The sequence below is a fragment of the Labeo rohita genome, chromosome 3 (genome assembly GCF_022985175.1).
Source record: "Labeo rohita strain BAU-BD-2019 chromosome 3, IGBB_LRoh.1.0, whole genome shotgun sequence".
In the NCBI taxonomy this organism is placed as follows: Eukaryota; Metazoa; Chordata; class Actinopteri; order Cypriniformes; family Cyprinidae; genus Labeo; species Labeo rohita.
Genome location: NC_066871.1, coordinates 35252955 through 35273269, shown reverse-complemented (window position 1 = coordinate 35273269; position 20315 = coordinate 35252955). Strand labels below are relative to the sequence as shown.

The 20315-nt window shown below is 36.0% G+C and overlaps 1 protein-coding gene across 1 annotated transcript; it reads right to left on the bottom strand.

Annotated features, from left to right (window-relative positions):
- Positions 1-5991: 5991 nt before the first annotated feature.
- Positions 5992-19111, bottom strand: LOC127162664 (NACHT, LRR and PYD domains-containing protein 3-like). The gene is made up of 9 exons (XM_051105496.1): positions 19042-19111; positions 17844-18088; positions 14706-14777; positions 14207-14278; positions 11840-13747; positions 10333-10506; positions 9369-9530; positions 7802-7848; positions 5992-7714 (listed from the first exon to the last, which is right to left on the bottom strand). Exons 2-9 carry the CDS (start codon positions 18032-18034, stop codon positions 7152-7154), a joined length of 3189 nt encoding a protein of 1062 aa, XP_050961453.1. The 5' UTR covers positions 18035-18088; positions 19042-19111; the 3' UTR covers positions 5992-7151.
- Between the last annotated feature and the right edge of the window lie 1204 nt (positions 19112-20315).

Sequence of the window (20315 nt, the reverse complement as noted above, 5' to 3'; positions counted from 1 at the left end):
ACTCATAACGCATATTTAAACCATTATCTGGTTGCGCCTGTGAACTAGGAATTTGCGGTCTCCGGTTTGATAACTGGTCATCTGGTTGTTTGACCATATTCTGTTTCTGTACAGGCCAATCCAGCTGGATCCACCGACACTGTCAAAGATCCTCTGGTTCTCAGTCTGATTTCTCACATTGACAAGATCTGTGTAATGCTCTTTGCAGTAATTACGAGCCTCTGTCCAGCTTTTAGCATTAGCGATTTGGATGTATGTCTTTGTGGAATTCTGTCTACCTGAGAAATGGAATATGACAAATAATTTTTTTTTTTTTTTTAAATGATGCCTAATTCAAAAACAAATCAAAAGTCCTTACCATCATAGCAAACAAACTGAAATGTACGGTCACATGAATAATCAAACCATTTCCCATAATTATTCATGTAAACACACAGTTCGTTCCCCCCAAGGTTATCTGGTTCATGATACCAGTTTCTAAAATCTTTCTCTCCTTCCTGATAGAAGTCATCGTCTTCCAATGACCATTTCCAGGTGTTCAGATCATTATACAATCCAATCCAGGCTAAGTATGTGTAGCTCCCATTAACTGTGTTAATCAGACTGTTCATTTCCTCCATGTTATCAATGGTTGCCAGATCAGTGTAATTCTGTCTGCAGTATCTCTGAGCTTCAGTCCAGGTTTTATAGGAGAACACAAAGTAGTACTGGCGAGATGATACTAATGCTGTCAATGGGGAAAACAAATGAAATTGGACATTTTCTCTCAAGTATCCTGAACATTTCTTATAATTACAGTAGGGTCACTGTCACAAATTTGTTCTTTAGATTAATGGCAGGGCTTAATTTGTGCCTTTTTGCAGTAACTCTTTGTGTAGATCCAGTATCTCTTGTCAGAAAGGCATTAACCTCTAAATACATGACTGTTTCACCAATCATTATTACATATTCGGGTCTTTAGCGACCCAGACCTATATCCAGCACAGATGGATCTCTAATTTCTGCAACAGCAAAAAACTCTCTTGATATTTTAAGAACAATTACAGAAGAATAAAATAAAACTCATTTTGTTACCTTTTGAAATTAGAAGGATTCAATTAAAGCAGATGATTGTACCATCACCATCATTGTCAGAGCGCACTTCCACAGTACATTCAGTACATCTACCTCCATCATCAAATAACAGTGACATATATATTTTGTTGCATACAGTAATTGCTCTGCAGTAAAGCCATTTGAAACCAATTAAATTTTTATTGATGATATTATTTTGTTTTATGCCTGCGATAATGAGGAGTGAAAAATCACATCATTATTGTCTATCAAACAGTGCCGCCTCGAGGAATAAAGGTGAATTGCATGTATTTAGTCATCAGATATTTACATATTTTTGCTCACGAAAAATATACTTACACTATTACACACCTCAGATCTCTAGTGACCCTATACACTTTTTACAAAAAAAAAAAAAAAATAATAATAATTGGAAAACAGATATATATATATATATATATATATATATTGTAACAACTGGCTGTTGTTTGTTAGAACGTGGGCTAACTGGAGCTAAGCTAAGTACTATTAAACTTTCCCTAAGCTACTTGCCAGCAGGGTGCTAGCACCTACACGCACCTTGACTTCGTTAAAAAAACGTGCGAGCACTCGTCTCCCATACAACACACGACCCTGAGTGTCTCTATAAGCAGGTTCACAGACAGAATAACCCAGCAGGAGGCAGCACTGTCGTTGTACACTTTTTAATTAAAACACAGAATCAGAACTTCCACATGAAAAGCCATATTAACAAGTCCCTCCCCTACACATCTCTCCCCATGATGGTAACAGTTACACTTTTTATATAAGAGGGCTGCAAATGAACCAAACCCACCCAAACTAACTTGAACATAAACACACATAACATCACTAATGCAAAAACCCAACTGTCTTGCTTACATAACGCAAAAACAAGTAAACTCTAAAGAAATACCCATAATGCACCCGGCTGCTAGCACTGACTGCCGGGTCATTACAATGTATATATATATATATATATATATATATATATATATATATTTTTTTTTCTTTTCTTTTCTTGTTTTATTGTTTACAATGAATAGATTGAGGAATACTTAGAAAGTGTCATGATCATTGCTTAGGGGGGCTCAGGGGGCTCAGGCTCAGAATGGCGCTCATGGTGGCTGGACGGGACCAGCGGAAACATAGGAGGGCTGAACGGGACCAGCAGAGAAGTGGGAGGGCTGGACGGGACCAACAGAGACAAAGGAGAAGGAGAGAGGACAGGGGCGTCAAACCCCATAGGGAGCGCCAGGTCCATAATGTCCTTAATATATAGTTGGCTTGCCACATGAGAGGTCGGCGGGCTTGAGTGCAGAGCGGTGACCGGCGGTCCTGAGCGTGGGGCGATGGCCGGTGGACCTGGGCGCCGTTAATTTTATAACCTAAAAAGAACCTTCCCAGAACGTTCCCTGCAGGTAATTTTTAGGTTTTATTTTTATAACCTACAGACAACGTTCCCGGAACGTTCCCTGTAGGTTATTTTTAGATTGCATTTTTACAGCCTACAGGGAAATTTGACGTCTAACTGAAGAGAACATGATGTTAACGGAGAAGTTTTTGTGTACAGACCAAAAGCGAGAAGCACATCGTCATTAATTCAGTGGTAAGAAACGAATGTAATATTATTCTAAGTAAAGTAAAATAAATGTTATTCATTTTCAATATCTGTAAAAATAAAATTCACATTTTTAAAATCCAATATTTTGTTGAAGTCAGTGTTATTTGGCGCTTTAATAAACAAAATCTGGGTTATGGTACTTCTAATTTTATATATTATATAAAACCTTCAGAGAACTTTCAGGGAACCTTCTAGGAACATAAACAGAACGTTCCCTATTGGTTAGCCAGGAAAGTTTTCTTAACATAAATAGAACGTTCACTGTAGGTTAGATTAACGTTCTGGAAACCTACAGGGAACGTTCCAGAAACATTCTCAGAACGTTGCGGGAATGTTCCCGGAACGTTCCCCTAACCTACAGGGAACGTTCTATTTACGTTAAGAAAGCTGTCCTGGCTAACCAATAGGAAACGTTCTTGGGAACGTTCTGGGAACCAAAACCTAACCTTCCCAGAACTTTCTGAGAACCAAAAATTGTTAGCTGGGAACCAATCACAAAACATTTCATTTATCGGAAAGTGGGCCTTCATTAAACCTGGAAGTGATTGAGTCATTTGTGCCAGGCTGGGAGAAATGTATTGTAATAATGTAAATAATGTTAAGCAATAATTCATTTTTCGAACCACCAAGCATGAAAGCATGTTCTAGTACACCCCCAAAACAAAATCATGACTTTGTAAAAGAGCATAATAGGAGGGGCTTTAAGATTTTTTTCCCACCCTGGCTTAAACACTCATTAGTATGTTATCCTGGGTTTCCTGCTGTATTATGTTGATCTTGTTTGTCAGATTATTATTATTATTATTATTGTATCCTTGTATTTCATTCATTGTGTTTTTTTTCTTTGTAAAGCACTTTGGTCAACCTCGGTTGTGTTTAAATGTGCTCTATAAATAAACGTTGTTAGTCATTTTACACAGCATTTCTTTGTTTTAAATTTGGCAGAGGCTGTTTACTGTACATGCTATAGACAGAAATATTAAATAAATCTTGTTTACAGTGCAAAAATTATACTGTTTGTACTGTTCACACAAAATGCATATACTATTTGTAGAAAAATATCACAGCATTGGTTGCTGAAGCTGAAAGTGAAAATAGTGTTTGGTTTTTGCAAACAGTGTGAAAAGACACTTTTTTTTTTTTTACGTCTGTCTAAGTTTACATATAGTTTAGATTAGATTTTGAATCTAAGATTTTAAATATGGCTTCAGGGATGCATTGAGATACATTAAATCAAGGGTGGACAATGTCGGCCCCAGAGAGCCATGGTTCTGAAGTGTTGCTTCAACCTTAACCTTGCTTCAACCATAAAAACTCACCTGTCCGTAGCTTCTCTGTGACTGGCTGGTTCAGGCGTGCTTAATAAGGGTCTGAGGTAACTTTAGGACTGTGGCTCTCCAGGACTAAAGCTGGCCAAACCTGCATTAAACTGTATCTCTATGCTCTCTTTCAGTCCATGTGACTAGATTCAGGCCCTTTGATAACTATCATTAACATCCAAGTTAGTTGTTTGAAGGAATAGTTTACCCAAAAATGAAAATTAGCCCATAATTAACAAGGCATCCTAGGTGTATATGACTCTCTTCTTTTAGACAAACACAGTCTGAGTAATATTAAAAATGGTCCTGGCTCTTCCAAACTTTATAATGGCAGTGGGAAAATGTTTCTGTTCAACAGCCCAAAAGAAGTTCATTAAAACGCATCCCTGCATAATAAAAAAGTGCTCCCTACAGCTCCAGGGGGTAAATATAGGCCTCCTTAAGTGAATCGATGCATTTTTGTAAAAAAAATATCTATATATAAAATGTTCTAAACACTTTTCTGTAACTTCCACTAACTGTCATACATGCATAGTATCACAAGCACATCCACTACGCATACGTCCTATGTCACTGGCTTGGAACAGCTTGCAAGTACGACAGTTAACAGAAGTTACAGAGAAATGTTAACAACATTTTAAATATGACTGTTTTTCTTACACAGTCGTGTGGAGCACTTTTTATATTGATGGATGCACTTCATTGGACTTCTTTTGGACTGTTGAACAGAAATACCCGCTCATGCCATTATAAAGCTTGGCGCCAGGGCAATTTTTAATATAACTCAAATTTGATTTGTCTGAAAGAAGAAAGTCATAAACACCTAGGATGCCCTTAGGGGGAGTAAAAGATGGGCTAATTTTCTTTTTTGGGTGAACTAAGATCTACTCACCTCTGTAGCAAACGAAAGGTAATGCAGTATTGCACTTTTCATCTGTCCATTTCCCAGAGTTGCAAAATGAGACTGCAGTGCAGTATTTACTGTTTCCACCATCAGTTGATGGTCCTGTCATCCAGTTACTGAATGAAGAGTTGCTCTGGTCTGACCAAGACTGGGTTCTATACAGTCCAATCCAGACATCATTATAATAATCCCTTAATAAATACAGAACCTTCTGGTTTTCAATCTCATTCCGGATACTGACAAGGTCTGTGTGATGCTCTCTGCAGTATTTTTGATACAGAGAGAGAGGGGGCGTTTATTTAATATAGCAACAAGAGACTGGCTAGACAGTAATGGTTTTGGGTTTATTTAGCAGAAATTTTCAAAATATGGATTACACATTTCTGTGGAATCAGCATACCATCAACAAACATTTTAGACTACGTGGCTCCCTTATAAATAGTCTCTATTGTGAGTGATAATGGTCTCGTGGTTAGTGTGCCGACAGGCAACCTGATCCAACTCCCCTCTCTCAGCCCTGTACTTTCCTGTCATATCTCCTCAGTCCTATCAAAAATAAAGCCATAAAAGCCCAAAATTATAACTTAAAATAAAAAAATACATACATACATAGCCAGCCACTTTTGAGCCACAGAGCAGCAAATTTGTTCAGATTATTGATAGTTATTCACTGGTCAACGGCATGGTTTGCCACCCAGTTTAGGCTTAGGAGCTCATATTGCAGGACTCAGGACACTCACACAAGATATTGCTATTAAAAAAAAAAAAAAAAAAATGCGTCTCAGTCTTCTCCTCGATTTAAACACAGGCTCTACTCTTCAGGACAGTGGTAACCCAAAACCCATGAGAGAAACTTTAAACCCCAACAGATCATAAAAACAAACAGCTCATTTACATCTTAACTCTTCTAATCAGTTACTGAGATCACACACTGCAAAAATAGATGTGTTAAAAATGGCACATGTTGTATCAAATTTAACACAGTAGATGTGTAAATTATTTTAACACAAATTGTGTCAGGTAATTAAATAATCAAATGTGTAATTTTAAAAATAAAGAAAAACCAGCAGATGTAAAAATATTAGCCATTTAATTAATAGTCACATTTTGATACAGAATGCCTGTGCACACAAAGTGCAAGAAAATGTTTTAAACTTGCTCAATGATTGGACAGACTCACTGTACTGCACATTATTCAATTATTCATGCTTGAACCCCTGACAATGGTGCTTTTGTGAATAGTTCATGAAGAGTTAACAGTTAATCAAGTTTGCACTTTCAATTAAATAAAAATGTAGCAACTGACAACACCTTGTATAATAGTCATTTGTTTACATATGCTTGTTTGTTTGAGTACATAGCAAACAATGCCTAATGCACCATTACAGTGAGTGTTGGTGCACTCGCGAAAATGATGTGTTGAAAACAACACAACCTGTGTTGTTTCTTAACACAACTCTTGTGTTTTATACATAAGGACCACACATTTTGTGTTATCTCTAACTCAGCTAATGTTTATTCCTATAAACAAGTGTGTTGAAACCTTCAGTTAAATTTCAATTAAATTAATTATATTCTGATTATATATAATTATAGGCACTTTCCTAAAGCCAACAAATGTTTTGTGCCAGGAAATCACTAAATATTTATGTACATATTTACAGCCTGTCTATTCGCACTGGATTAGCAACCTGAGGTCAGAGGCAGACTTAGTGATTATTTTTAATCAAAGCAGACATGTATCTTTAGTGAAGCAGCGTGGACAGTCACTTGTGGGATATGGCACAACTGGTATAAACACAAGCATTGACTAGAGTGGCCAATGCCCGTGTCGGAGCCATAATGCACCACAGATGTGTGCAGTGTAAATAAGGTTTATCCAAGCATTAATGGCAAGGTGTTTCTTGTAGGTTATAGTACATTAAAAAAATGATCCTGTGATTTTACATATGCCAGGTGACCTGTAAATGCGAAAAACCTGTTTCCATTGGAGTTTTGTGATATATTCATTTTTCAAATTGCATGGAAAACCACCTCATGCAAGTGTAAAAACTTATTTTTGCAATAAATGGGAGTTTCTGTTTTCATTAGGTGTTTTTTTTAATTTGCAATTTCAATTTGTGTCATTTGAAGGGTAAAGGAAACATGGCTAGAGACTCTAAGGATTAAACTGTAAATTCACCAGAAGGGTTCAGTGAATGTGTCTGAGAGTGTGTTAAAGAGAGAGTGTTTGTCAGTCAGTTTTGAATTTAATGTGACACAGAGACACTGAAGAGTTGGAATTATAAAGCCTAAATCCAGCATAGAGTGGTTGAGTGAATGTGTGTGTGAATGTGTGTAAGTGTGTGAGTTTGTGTGTGTCAGAGACGCTGTAGAAGGACAGAGTGCCAGTCGGCATGTCCAGATACACTCCTACTCTCTTACAGGAGCCTGAACCAGCAGATATGGAAGTGGAGTAATCATTGTGACGGACAGTTAATCCGTAATCAGAGCAGAATAGACTCCAGGAGTTTTCATTGTATCCAAACACACAGTCATTACTAAAGAGCCCTCCTTTCCTCTTGATTTCTTTATATGCCACTGATATAGCAGCAGCTCTATCTCCACTCCATTCAGCCTCCCAGTAACAGCGTCCAGTCAGACTCTCTTTACACAGAACCTGAGGACGCCCATCAAATCTCTCTGGATGAACAGGATATGACTGTGGCTCATTTACACACGTCACCTTTCTGTTGTCCTCAGATAGAATGAGGAAAACATTTGCTGTGTTTGGATCCAGAGTGAGATCACAGGCATCTGAACACAAGAACACACATTACAAGGGCAACATTTATAACAACTAAACAACAAACACTAAAACTGTATGTTTGTTTATGCACTTACATTTGTGGAGTCCTGATCTAATCCTGAACTCTCCTCCATGATCCACACTAAAAAACACACACACATTATCATTAGTTTCATTAATCTGTTAAGGAACAACGCATTTTTTCAGATTTTTTTTTTTAAATAGTCATTTCTGCAATGACAGTTTAATAACACTGCAGCTTTAAAGGGGACTTATTATATCCCTTTTTACAAGATGTAATGTAAGCCTCAGGAGTCCCCAAAACGTCTCTGAGACGTTCCAGCTCAAAATACCCTGTAGATAATTTGCTATCACCCGTCTTTGAGATAAGTGGCTGCAAAAAGCACTCTTGAATGTAGCTCAAATTGCTCATTAACGTAATGTTTTGTGATAGGTTTCCGTCAATTTGTCTGATGTAACCATCATGGTTGGTTACATGGTTGCATCCAAACTTCTATATTTTTGCAGTGATCTCATCCACAACATATCAATGCAGACTCTGAGCTCTCATTTCAATATTTCCTTATACCATTGTTGGGTTTGGTAGAATCTCCCTGGCATAAAATTTTCCTATTTTGCTGCTGTGTTGACCAAATGTTGGGCCAGCTGAGAGAAGCCTCCTCTGGAGACAGTCAATCACACAGTCGAATGGCTTGGCAAACAAATTCAAAACATTTTTCGGGTGTCTCTTTTTGAAACTGCTCGGTCACCAGCCTAGACTTAGTAAATGTCACTTTGGATTGTACCTTTGTGATGAGGCATGAGTGCTGCCTTAAACCTGAGGTTCCAGTCTTGTGACTACTGAATGGTAAATTGTGTAGCTATTTATCACATCGCACAAAGGTTTTTTCATTTTGGTGCATCACTAAAATTCAAAGTATTTTTCTTTAATGTAATTTCATTTGCGCTTTTTTTTTCATCTGTATAGTGCAAAAAAACTGTATATTGTATAGCTATATAGTGTAATAATGACTCTATATAGCCTTACAACATATTTTCTGACCACAAATACTGTATTAGGATAACACAATTTTTCCCCAAGCACTTTTCACTTAAACTGTGTGACAAAATTGTCAGCAGTTTTCACGCATGTCTTTCTAAATATGTCTCACATTGCAAAATTATGTTTGATGTTTTTTTTTTATTGCACATTCTGCATCCCACTCAAAATGACCTACCAGTTGAGAAAAACCTGTTTACAGCATTGTTTTTTTTTTTTTTTGCTTTTTTTTTTTTTTTACACAGAGATTTTTCTCTTAAGAACAATTTACATGTACCTTAAATATTTACAAATAAATCAATATCACATCATATTGTATATCGTAAAATATGTTTGAAACAGTTATCATACTGTGAAAATCTTATACAGCTACAACTAGTGGTTGAAAAAAATAAATAATTTAAGGGGGATGGTGGGGCAGGGGTCCCACAACTTTACACAATGATTACAAAATGTACTTTTTATTACACATATTTTTATTTAACCAAAAAAAAAAAAAAAAAAAAAAAATATGATTAAATGAAATATGATTTTTACTTTCATTGTGGGAACTAAAATGGGAACCTCAACCTTCCTGACAGGAAGATTTCTGTTCAACATACTTGAGTTTGTCCAGATGGTTGAGTGTATCAGAGAGCAGCTTCAGTCCTGAATCTCCTGGGTGATTGTAGCTCAGATCCAGCTCTCTCAGGTGCGAGTGGTTTGAACTCAGAGCTGATGCCAGAGCAGCACAACCTTCTACTGTCACCATACAGCCAGATAATCTACAACAACAGTAAGTGTTCATGTTACTGTGGTTTATTTTTTAGAGATGTCCAGTATAAATACATCTGCAAATGGAACTTAAGCCTTAAATGTTTTTAATAAAGCCCTGAATGTTTTGTTACATTGTCTTTCTAAAAGAGCTGAACATTTAATCGGAAAAAGTAATTGTGAATATGATTACAGCTGCCATGTTTACCTAATCAAGAAAAGTGCAGATTGCATTATTATATTTCTATTTTTATATTATATTTTTTTTATTATTATATTTCTAATTATATTATGTTTTATTATATATTACTCCCTTTGCATTAAAGTGTACTATTTACATTGAGCTTTTGCAGCATTGTACATTGTTGCCAATCACAAACAAAAGCGCATCAGCTGGCAGAGGCAGATCTTTAATCTTTCCCTGCCAATGTAAGTGAGGTTTACCCAAATTATTATGCTAATAATTTAATTGACCCATGGCTAGTTATGCTAACACAGACCTTTATTTTAACCAAGTATGAACTGGAGATTTCTGCTAACAGTGTAAATCATTTCTAAAAATATTCAACATGTTAATTTTTTAATTAATGCAACACATATTTTGGTCTGCACTATGGTTTAAAGCAGGGTTGGACAACTTTATTCATGTCCTGTCCTGCAGAGTTTAGCTCCAACCCTAATCAAACACTATTTATATTGGCTATTTTTGGGTTACTTCTTTTTTTTTATTAAAGTTTTGTATTTTTTCATTGTTTTCTTAAACATGCATGGCAGGGGGTCTGTACACCACAAATCATTTTGATGAACACAAACCTCAGTATGTGGAGCTGACAGTTAGGACTATTCAGGCCAGCACAGAGCAGCTTCACTCCTGAATCATGCAGGTCATTGTTACTCAAGTTCAGCTCTCTCAGGGGGTTGTTTGATGATTGTAGAGCTGAAGCCACAATTTCACAGTGCTGATCAGTGAGATTACAGCCTACCAAACTAAAAAAAAAAAAAAACAAGACTCTGGTTAAAAGGCTGGTGTGCTGATGTCCCCACCAGAATATGAAAATAAATAAATAAATAAATAAAAAGGTCTTTAATTCACTGCTTCTTAAACCCAGGACCCCCATTAGTGCACATTAAGGGGTTCAAGGTTCAAGGTTCTCATGGTTTGGTACATATTGTGGTTCTAATATTTTGTCCTCTACTTGTTAACATAGCTGCCTCTTCACAGAAACAAACAAATGTCTTCTTCTCCTACACTCCTGTATTCGACAGCGCCATCTAGCGGTTTACGTTTATTCATTTAGCAGATCATGTTATCCAAAGTGACTTACAGTTGAAGGATACAACAAGCAATTCATCATAGGAAGCAATAAACATAAAAATAGTAATAGTAAAAGCTAGAACAGGAAGGGATTAAGGGATAATGAGTATAGATGTGAGAATAGTAAAAACAGAGTTTTTTTTTAGCAGGATGCAGTAACATGCTCAGAGAAGAGAACATTTCTTAGTTGTATTTTTTTTTTTTTTTTTTTTTTTTTTTTTAAATGTGAGGGATTGTCCAGATGGATCAGGGTAGATCATTCCACCAGCAATGAATGGTAAAAGAAAACATAATTAAGATGATTATCTGTAATGGAATCACGAGGTGCCACTCACTTTGAAGGCAGTCATGGCCTAATTGTTAGCGAGTTGGACTTGCAACCCAAAGTTTGTAGGTTCGAATATCAATACTGGCAGGAAGTGTAGGTGGGGGGAGTGAATGTACAGTGCTCTCTTCTCAGGACAGGTTTAAGCAGCACTATAAAAAGAGTATGTTATTTTAACATTCACTCTCTGGTCTGTTCCAAAAAATTCAAATAAAAATGTGACTTAATTAAACGTGCATTATGTATATCAGGGCTTTTTCAATATCCGGCAGACTTTAGTTCTAACCCTAATTAAACACACCTGTAATTTGCAAGTAATTGTGAACACTAGGATTAGCTTGTTTGAATGTGTTTGGTTAGGGTTAATGCTAACTTCAGAAGGACACTGGTCCTCCATGACTGGAGTTAAAGAGCCCTGATGTACATTATGTGTATAATGAGTTCCTTTATTACATAAACCAGTTCTAATGATTTTGAATGGCTGTCTTAGAATTGGACTAGTTTTACTGGTAGCTTGGCTAAGTTAAAAGTGCAACCCTATTTTTACATAAAAACTGATACTGATTTGGTTGAGAAAAAAAAAACCTAAACCGTAAACATTACTCAAATACAGTAACATTTTAACAAACCTCCATCCCAGCTTCTGTCAAATATAATTATGTTCATATTTTCATACTCACAGAGCTTTTCTGCAGTTTCTCACAGCAGGTAAAAGTCTCCATCTTCCTTTTGATTTGATGTTGTACTGTTTAAGATCAAACTCATCCAGCACTTCCTCTGACATTAGGATCATATTTGCCAAAGTTGAGCATTGTGCAAGAGAAATACTTTGACTTTTTGCTTTAGATATTAAAAGCTCCTGCACTTCTTTAACAACAGAATTATTCTTCATTTCAATCAAGCAGAGTGACAGATTTATCCACCTTTCAGGGCTGATGTTGCTTTTTTGACCTTGTTTGAGGTTTTGGATTATTTTCTTTATGCTCTCTGTGTTGTTCTCTGTGTGTATCAGTACATCCTTTAAGAGTCTCTGATTGGACTCCAGTGTGATGCCATGAAGAAATTGAAGGAAAAGATCCAAGGGTCCATTTCCACTGTTTAAAGCTTTATTCACCGCTCCTTTCAGAAGCACATCCAGAGGAACATTCTCACACTGAGTTATGGACTCTTCTTTTGGGAACATTTTCAAAGCCTCACTGTTCTTGTGCAAATAGCAGTAAAACACATATAAAGCTGCAAAAAACTCCTGAAAGCTCAGGTGTACAAAGCTGTAAACCTTCCTATGATAAATCTCTGATTCCTCTCTAAAGATCTTGCAAATCCCAGAATACATTGAGGCGTTAGTGACGTCTATGCTGCTTTCTCTCAGGTCCTCCTCATAGAACATCACATTGCCTTTCATCAGCTGATTGAAAGCCAGTTCAGCAAGTTTCACAATCACTTCTCTGTTGGACTGCAGGAGTTTCTCTGGATCTCTCTCTTCATACTTCTGGTTCCTCATATTTGTTTGACTGAGCAGGAAGTGGATGTACATTTCAGTTAGAGTTTGAGGGATTTCTGCACTGAGATCTTGTTTCATGATGTTTTGAAGCACAGTAGCTGAGATCCAGCAGAAGACGGGTATGTGACACATGATGTGGAGGCTTCTTGCTCTTCTGATGTGTGAGATGATTCTGCTGGCTTGATGCTCATCACTGATTCTCTTCCTGAAATATTCCTCCTTCTGATGGTCATTGAATCCCTGAATTTCTGTCACACGGTTGATGTACTTAGAGGGGATCTGATTGGCTGCTGCTGGTCTGGTGGTGATCCAGATGAGAGCTGAGGGAAGCAGATCTCCTTTAATAAGGTTTGATATCAACACACCCACTGATGAAATCTTAGTCACATCAGAAACTTTCTCACTGTCTAAAAACATTAAACTAATTCTGCTTTCATCGAGACCATCAAAGATGAACACAACTTTACATTTATCATACATCTCTGAGTTCAAATCTTTAAGTTTAGGATGAAAGTCAAGCAGAAGTCTGTGGAGATTGTACTGATTATCTTTAATCAAGTTCAGCTCTCGAAATGGAAGCACAAACATGAAATCCACATCCTGATTGGCTTTTCCCTCGGCCCAGTCCAGAATGAACTTCTGCACAGAGACGGTTTTTCCAATTCCAGTGATTCCTTTAGTAAGAACAGTCTTTATTTGATCTTTTTTATCACTTCTCATCTCCTCAAATCCTGGTTCAGATAAAGGATTAAAGATGTCATTGCAGTAGATTGGAGTGTCTTGGAGTGTCATGTAACTTTTCTCCTTCTGTAGCACCTTGTGTTCTTCATTCAATCCTTCACTCTCTCCCTCTATGATGTACAGCTGTGTGTAAATCCTGTTCAGGAGGGTTTGATTCTCTTGTAGTTTGATTTCCTCAAATAAGCTCTCATACTTGCTCTTCATGCTGGTTTTGTGCTGGTCTTTGACTCTCTGCAGATCATCATGCACTGGTTGGTGAGAATCGAGTTGCAGGGCTGCTTCTGAGTCATGATGACTGATGTAGTTGTGACAGTAGGGGGATGTGCTGGTCTGACTGGACACATATCTAAATAGAGACACACACAAAAAAAAAAAAATAGAAAAGACCTTCATCAAAATAGAGAAATATTTAAATGTCTCTAATATCTCTGATCTTATTTGAAATCATACCACAACCACATTTTGAAAGAATTGTTTGATTGATAGGCTCATTTTAAATATAATGAATCTATTGTGGCCAACAGATTCTTCTTATTACTGTCAATACAACACTGATGCAGAACTCCCACTGTGTCCCTTACTTTTTGTGTAATTAGACAAAAAGTGAATAGACATAGAGAAGCACACAAGACCACTATTTAACAAAGATCCTATTGACTTTTTCTTTTCAAAGAACAGTTTTCTTGGAAAAGAACAATTTCCATTCATATGTTTCTCTCTGAAGAACTTAATTACAGAACTAAAATAAAAATGTTACATTAATTGTTCCCTTGTTGAAAATCTCCCTCTACACGAATATACTCACACAGGATCAAAGGGCTCTGATTTATCACTGACATCAGGGGGCTGCAATGGAGGAGCTGTTCTCTTTGTCTTCCTATTGATAAAACAGAAAAACACAGAAAGAAGATTTGATGTTTCTTAGATTTAATATACATTGGAAAAAAATTTCATAAGGGAGGAGCAACCACAGAAAAGGCGCACATTTTTCTAGGGTAACATTAGATTGAGCTGCCATATTAAGTTGCTACTACATAGATCTTTCAGATGAAAAGCCATATTTGAAGTCAGTGAATGATAGGTGAGTGTTTGGATGTCCTGCCCGAAGTACTATTTTACCACTGTTTTACCACATTAGCCATTAATGACCTGTCCGTCACGGACTTTGCCACTTGCTGTGGATTTTTTTCTGCAACAAAGCAACTAATAAAATGTTGGTAATAAATGTAAATTTCTCTCTAGTTATTTCTGTGTACATTATTTGTTCTCTTGTTGAAAATCTCACTCTACATGAATATACTCACACAGAAATAAAGGGCTCTGATTCATCACTGAGATCAGGGGGCTGCAATGGAGGAGCTGCTCTCTTTGTCTTCCTATTGATACAACAGAGAAAAACTATGGAGTTATTTATGTGCCAAAATTAAACAAACAAATCCAGCGTTTTGAAAACAAACACAATCTGCTTTGCAAAGAAAAAAAATCAACTTTCAAACAAATAAAAAGTAATATGCACAAACACAAGTCAATTTGAGAGAAAATGCAGAGGTATAACAAATATATGCATTGTGTGTTGCAAATATATATATTTTTTATGAGGAAAACTTGGCTTTCTCACACGTGTGCAGACAGATTTTCTCACAAATGCGCCCAACGTATTTTCTCACAAATGCAATGGAGCAACTTCCTTTTCCAAAACAGCAGACGCTATCGGTCAATTTACTCTATTCTCCCGAGACCTCAAACAACGTGTTTATATGGTTTACCCTTATGTCCCAGAGGAATATGAGCGGGGAACAGGTGAGTTTCTGTCTTACTATATTTATAATTAACCATTTGATGTTTTCACAATGCTGACTCTACCACAATGTCAGTAAAATTCACAATATCTGCTTTAAAGTTGTTAACGCTACTGATCAGTTAATGGCTTGGCATGGCTAAACATTTAAGCTAGGCCTTTTTAACATTTATCCGTTCTCCGTACCTATGCTGGATCGCGGGATATAAAAAATATACTTTTATGTAATTTGTCCATATACGATTTTTTGTTGCTGCACAGAACATTCAGCAGGTTACACTTTACAATAACAGTACATGAATGATCATGCATTAATACGTGAACTTGCTATCTCTCATAACAGGCATGCTTGGTCAGGAACAACAGGTGCAGGTTCCGTGTTGTTCCTGACCAAGTGTGCCTGTTATGAGAGATAGCAAGTTCCTTGCTGCACTTTCAATAAGTGCATACTCTGGCTGTTGATAAAAAGAAAGTGAAAACATATTAAAGATTTTTTTTTAATATATGTGACCCTGGACCACAAAACCAGTCTTAAGTCGCTGGGGTTTATTTGTAGCAATAGCCAAAAATACATTGCATGTTTCAAAATTACTGATTTTTGTTTTATGCCAAAAATCATTAGGATATTAAGTGTAGATCGTGTTCCATGAAGATATTTTGTAAATTTCCTACTGTAAATATATAAAAACTTAATTTTTGATTAATAATATGCATTATTAAGAACTGTATTTGGACAACTTTAAAGGTGATTTTCTCAGTATTTTGATTTTTTGGCACCCTCAGATTCTAGATATTCAAATAGTTATATATTGACCAAATATTGTCCTATCCTAACAAACCATACATCAGTGGAAAGATTATTTATTCAGCTTTCAGATGATGTATAAATCTCAATTTGGAAAAATTGACCCTTATGACTGGTTTTGTGGTCCAGGGTCACATATGTTAGGGGTATAACAATACACTAGGGCTGCACAGTATACTTATTAACTAACATGCAGGAACTAACATGTAATTAAGGTGGTGCTGCAGTACTGCATTCATGCAGTAATTCATATGACTCATGTCAAAGTTACATTAGTTGTTCATTAGTTCTTGATTAATACATGTCTTAACTAATCATTAGTTCATTGTCAAGAAATTAATAATTCACGTATTAATGCATGATCATTCATGTACTGTTATTGTAAAGTGCTACCTGCTGAATGTTCTGTGCAGCAACAAAAAATCGTATATGGACAAATTACATAAAAGTATGTTTTTTATATCCCGCGATCCAGCATAGGTATGGAGAACGGATAAATGTTAAAAAGGCCTAGCTTAAATGTTTAGCCATGCCAAGCCATTAACTGATCAGTAGCGTTAACAACTTTAAAGCAGATTTTGTGAATTTTACTGACATTGTGGTAGAGTCAGCATTGTGAAAACATCAAATGGTTAATTATAAATATAGTAAGACAGAAACTCACCTGTTCCCCGCTCATATTCCTCTGGGACATAAGGGTAAACCATATAAACACGTTGTTTGAGGTCTCGGGAGAATAGAGTAAATTGACTGATAGCATCATCTGCTGTTTTGGAAAAGGAAGTTGCTCCATTGCATTTGTGAGAAAATACGTTGGGCGCATTTGTGAGAAAATCTGTCTGCACACGTGTGAGAAAGCCAAGTTTTCCTCATAAAAAATATATACATTTGCAACACACAATGCATATATTTGTCATACCTCTGCATTTTCTCTCAAATTGACTTGTGTTTGTGCATATTACTTTTTGTTTGTTTGAAAGTCGATTTTTTTCTTTGCAAAGCAGATTGTGTTTGTTTGCAAAACGCTGGATTTGTTTGTTTAATTTTGGCACATAAATAACTCCATAAAAAACACAGAAAGAAATTAAGATATTTATGGAGTTAATATGTTACCTTAAAGATTTGCATACGTAGGGGAAGAGTTGCGGAAGTGTACATAAGACTGTAAATGTAAATTAAATTTGCATGTGCAAGTGAAGCTTTGCAAAGGTGTAAATCATGTTTCATGTGTAAGAAAAAAATGATTTGCAGCATTTTACCCCAGTCCTGACATTTACCCACTTACCCTTGTAAGCGTAGGGTAGGGTGGGGGAAAACGACCCCCTTAAGGACTGTGTAATTTTTTTTTCTGTGAAGCAAAAGTTAAATGTATTCGGAAATGGTATTATAGTTTTAGTGACAATGACATAAATTATAAACAAAGTATGAAAAATGTCCAGAGTTTTAATGCTATTATTTAATTTGTACCAAGGAGCAAAACGCCCCACATGGGTGGGGTAAAATGCCCCCCAGTCTGACAAAGCAATTAGCTGTACAGGCACTCTTAGCTTAAAATTAAAAAGAATATGATCAATAATTAAGAATTATTAAATTATAATAGCCAATGGGAGGGGCGTTTTGCGCTCAAGTTCACAGAGACCAGGATGGCAGAAAGCGCATCCTGTTTGCTTTCATTATTTTACAAAAGTGCAACGTTTCGTTGTTATTCTAAGTGCACACAAATTAACACAGAGTCTTTACAGATTCAAAAAATGTATTACTTTTACCTGTATCAGAAAACATTAGTTTTAATTGCAGTGACAAATAAATAAATAATACATCCAATGTCATGATACTCACGATGAGGTCACCGCAGTTCTATCACTGAGATCAGGGGGCAGACCAGTGGATCTGTTACTCTTCATAGGCACACAGCTAAATCCTGGAGATGCTTCTCTCTGAGTGTCAACAGGAGCCTCCTGCTCTCTTTCCTCACACACACACATTTCATAGGCAGGTTTCTCCTGCTCTCTCTCCTCATTCACACTCATTCCACAAGCTGTTCTTCGGCTTCTCTTCTTATGACAGGCTTGATTTCAGAAATTCTGTATGTAGAAACAGAGAACATACACTGAATTTTGACACAACTGCATTTCAGTACTATCTGGTGATCAAAAATGACCAAGCACTTTGACTAAAGCGGCCGGACACCCAGTGGTGGGGCCCAAGAAGTCATAATATACAGTGATTTTAGAGCACAAGGGCTGTTGTTATGCAGCAAAACATGCTGCTGTTGCAATACTGAGATCACAGATGTGTGTTTATAGAGTATTAACAATTTTTAAAACAGCTCAGCCAATAATAAGCAAGGCCCAGAACTTTTTTATAATAGTAATTATGATCCAACAGAATTATTAAGAGCTGTGATCAATGCAATCTAGACCAGGAGTGCTCCTGTTAGAAAATACAAACAGTGTAAGTTTAACTATTTTCATAATGCTGCGTCTTTAAAATATAATTTTGAAACCTGCACCATTCCAGAACAGACACCATTACTAAGTAAGAAAGAAATTACAGTAATTTATGCCTCACAAGGAATAACAATGAGTTATATAATGCTTGCTTTTCTGCAATTAGAGATCCTTAATGGCATATGTGGCCAACAAATGTGACCAGAGGGCACAGGCTTCAAAATAAGACGAGATTATGCGTTTTATTATTGAACTCAACTGTCTTATTCATATAAATATCCACTTGTTCACGGTTTTTGAATTTAATATGATCAATACTGTACAAATACAGTATATTTCACATTAAATGCCCATACTCTGTTTTTAACACGAAGTTAAAATCATTATGTAACGTAAAAATGTATTTTCCAAAACTACTATCACTAATTACTGAAACTAACTTCAACTCTGTGACTACTGGACTTTCGCTGCGGGTCTCCAGCAGGTAACTATCCAGACTTGTTTTAGTGTTTTGAGGTGTTTTAGTTCAATATAACGTCTGTTTAAACGCAAAAGGTAGTCACTGCTGTTAAATGTTTTAAACTCACCGTGCGTGACATGTGAAGACGTTATTAAAAAATCGAAATGGCTTCTCTGATACGATCACTTTTGGTTTCATTTATGAGACAGACACAGGTGTGTTCCGCAAAACACCCAGCTCCTCCTCCAATTGGACTAAACATGATGATGTTGGGCTACGTGCTATGCATACTTATAGATATGATACTTAAAAAAAAAAAAAAAAAAAAAAAAAATAAAATAATACTGATTCAAATCTGATATTTCACTTTTGCTCATGAACTGTTTTACTTCTTCATAAAACAGAAAGTAGGATGTACATGTAGGCTGTGCAAAATAATGTTGAGTATGTGTATAGCTCTATTATAAGTTCCCTAATATATACGTAGAACAGCCTATTTGTAGGTTTTTTTATATAAATTTTTATTAATATTATTTTTTTTTTCCCGTCAGAGTACAGTTACATTTATTTTGTAATTATATTAGCCTACGTGGTTCCTTTACAACTAGTTACTCCCCAACACCGTTAATATAACTGGGTAGTAACTGATTACAGGTAATCTGGATTACGTTATATGATTCCAAAAATTAATTACTTGTAATTAGAGTAAATTACATTTTAAAATACTTGTAATCAGACTACAGTTACTTTTTATTAAATACTTGATTACATATTCACACAATAGCAATAAATTATTCCTAATTTATTGATTCTCTCTGTAATTTAATCTCTTAAATTTTCCTTAAAATAGTCTATCGCTTATAAACACTCAGAAGGTCCAGTTTTGTGGACATTCACAAATAGTCGACCGAGCATTTGACTAGTGCATTTGACCAAAAATCATTTCAGGGTTAAGAAGTGTTTCAACATTGCATCAACTATTGATAAATACATTCATTTTTATTTGAATTATCACTCAGTAGGTTATTTAATAGAGATTTAGACATCATCTGAAAGCTGAATAAATAAGCTTTCCATTGATGTACGGTTTGTTAGAATAGAACAATATTTGGCCGAGATACAACTATGTCAATATATGGAATCTGAGGATGCAAAAAAAATCTAAATATTGAGAAAATCGCCTTTAAAGTTGTCCAAATAAAGCACTTAGCAATGCATATTACTAATCAAAAATTAAGTTTTGATATATTTACAATAGGTATTTTACAAAATATCTTCATGGAACATGATCTTTACCTGATTTCCTAATGAGTTTTGTCATAAAAGAAAAATCAATAATTTTAACCCATACAATATATTTTTGGCTATTGCTACAAATATACCCCAGTGACTTAAGACTGG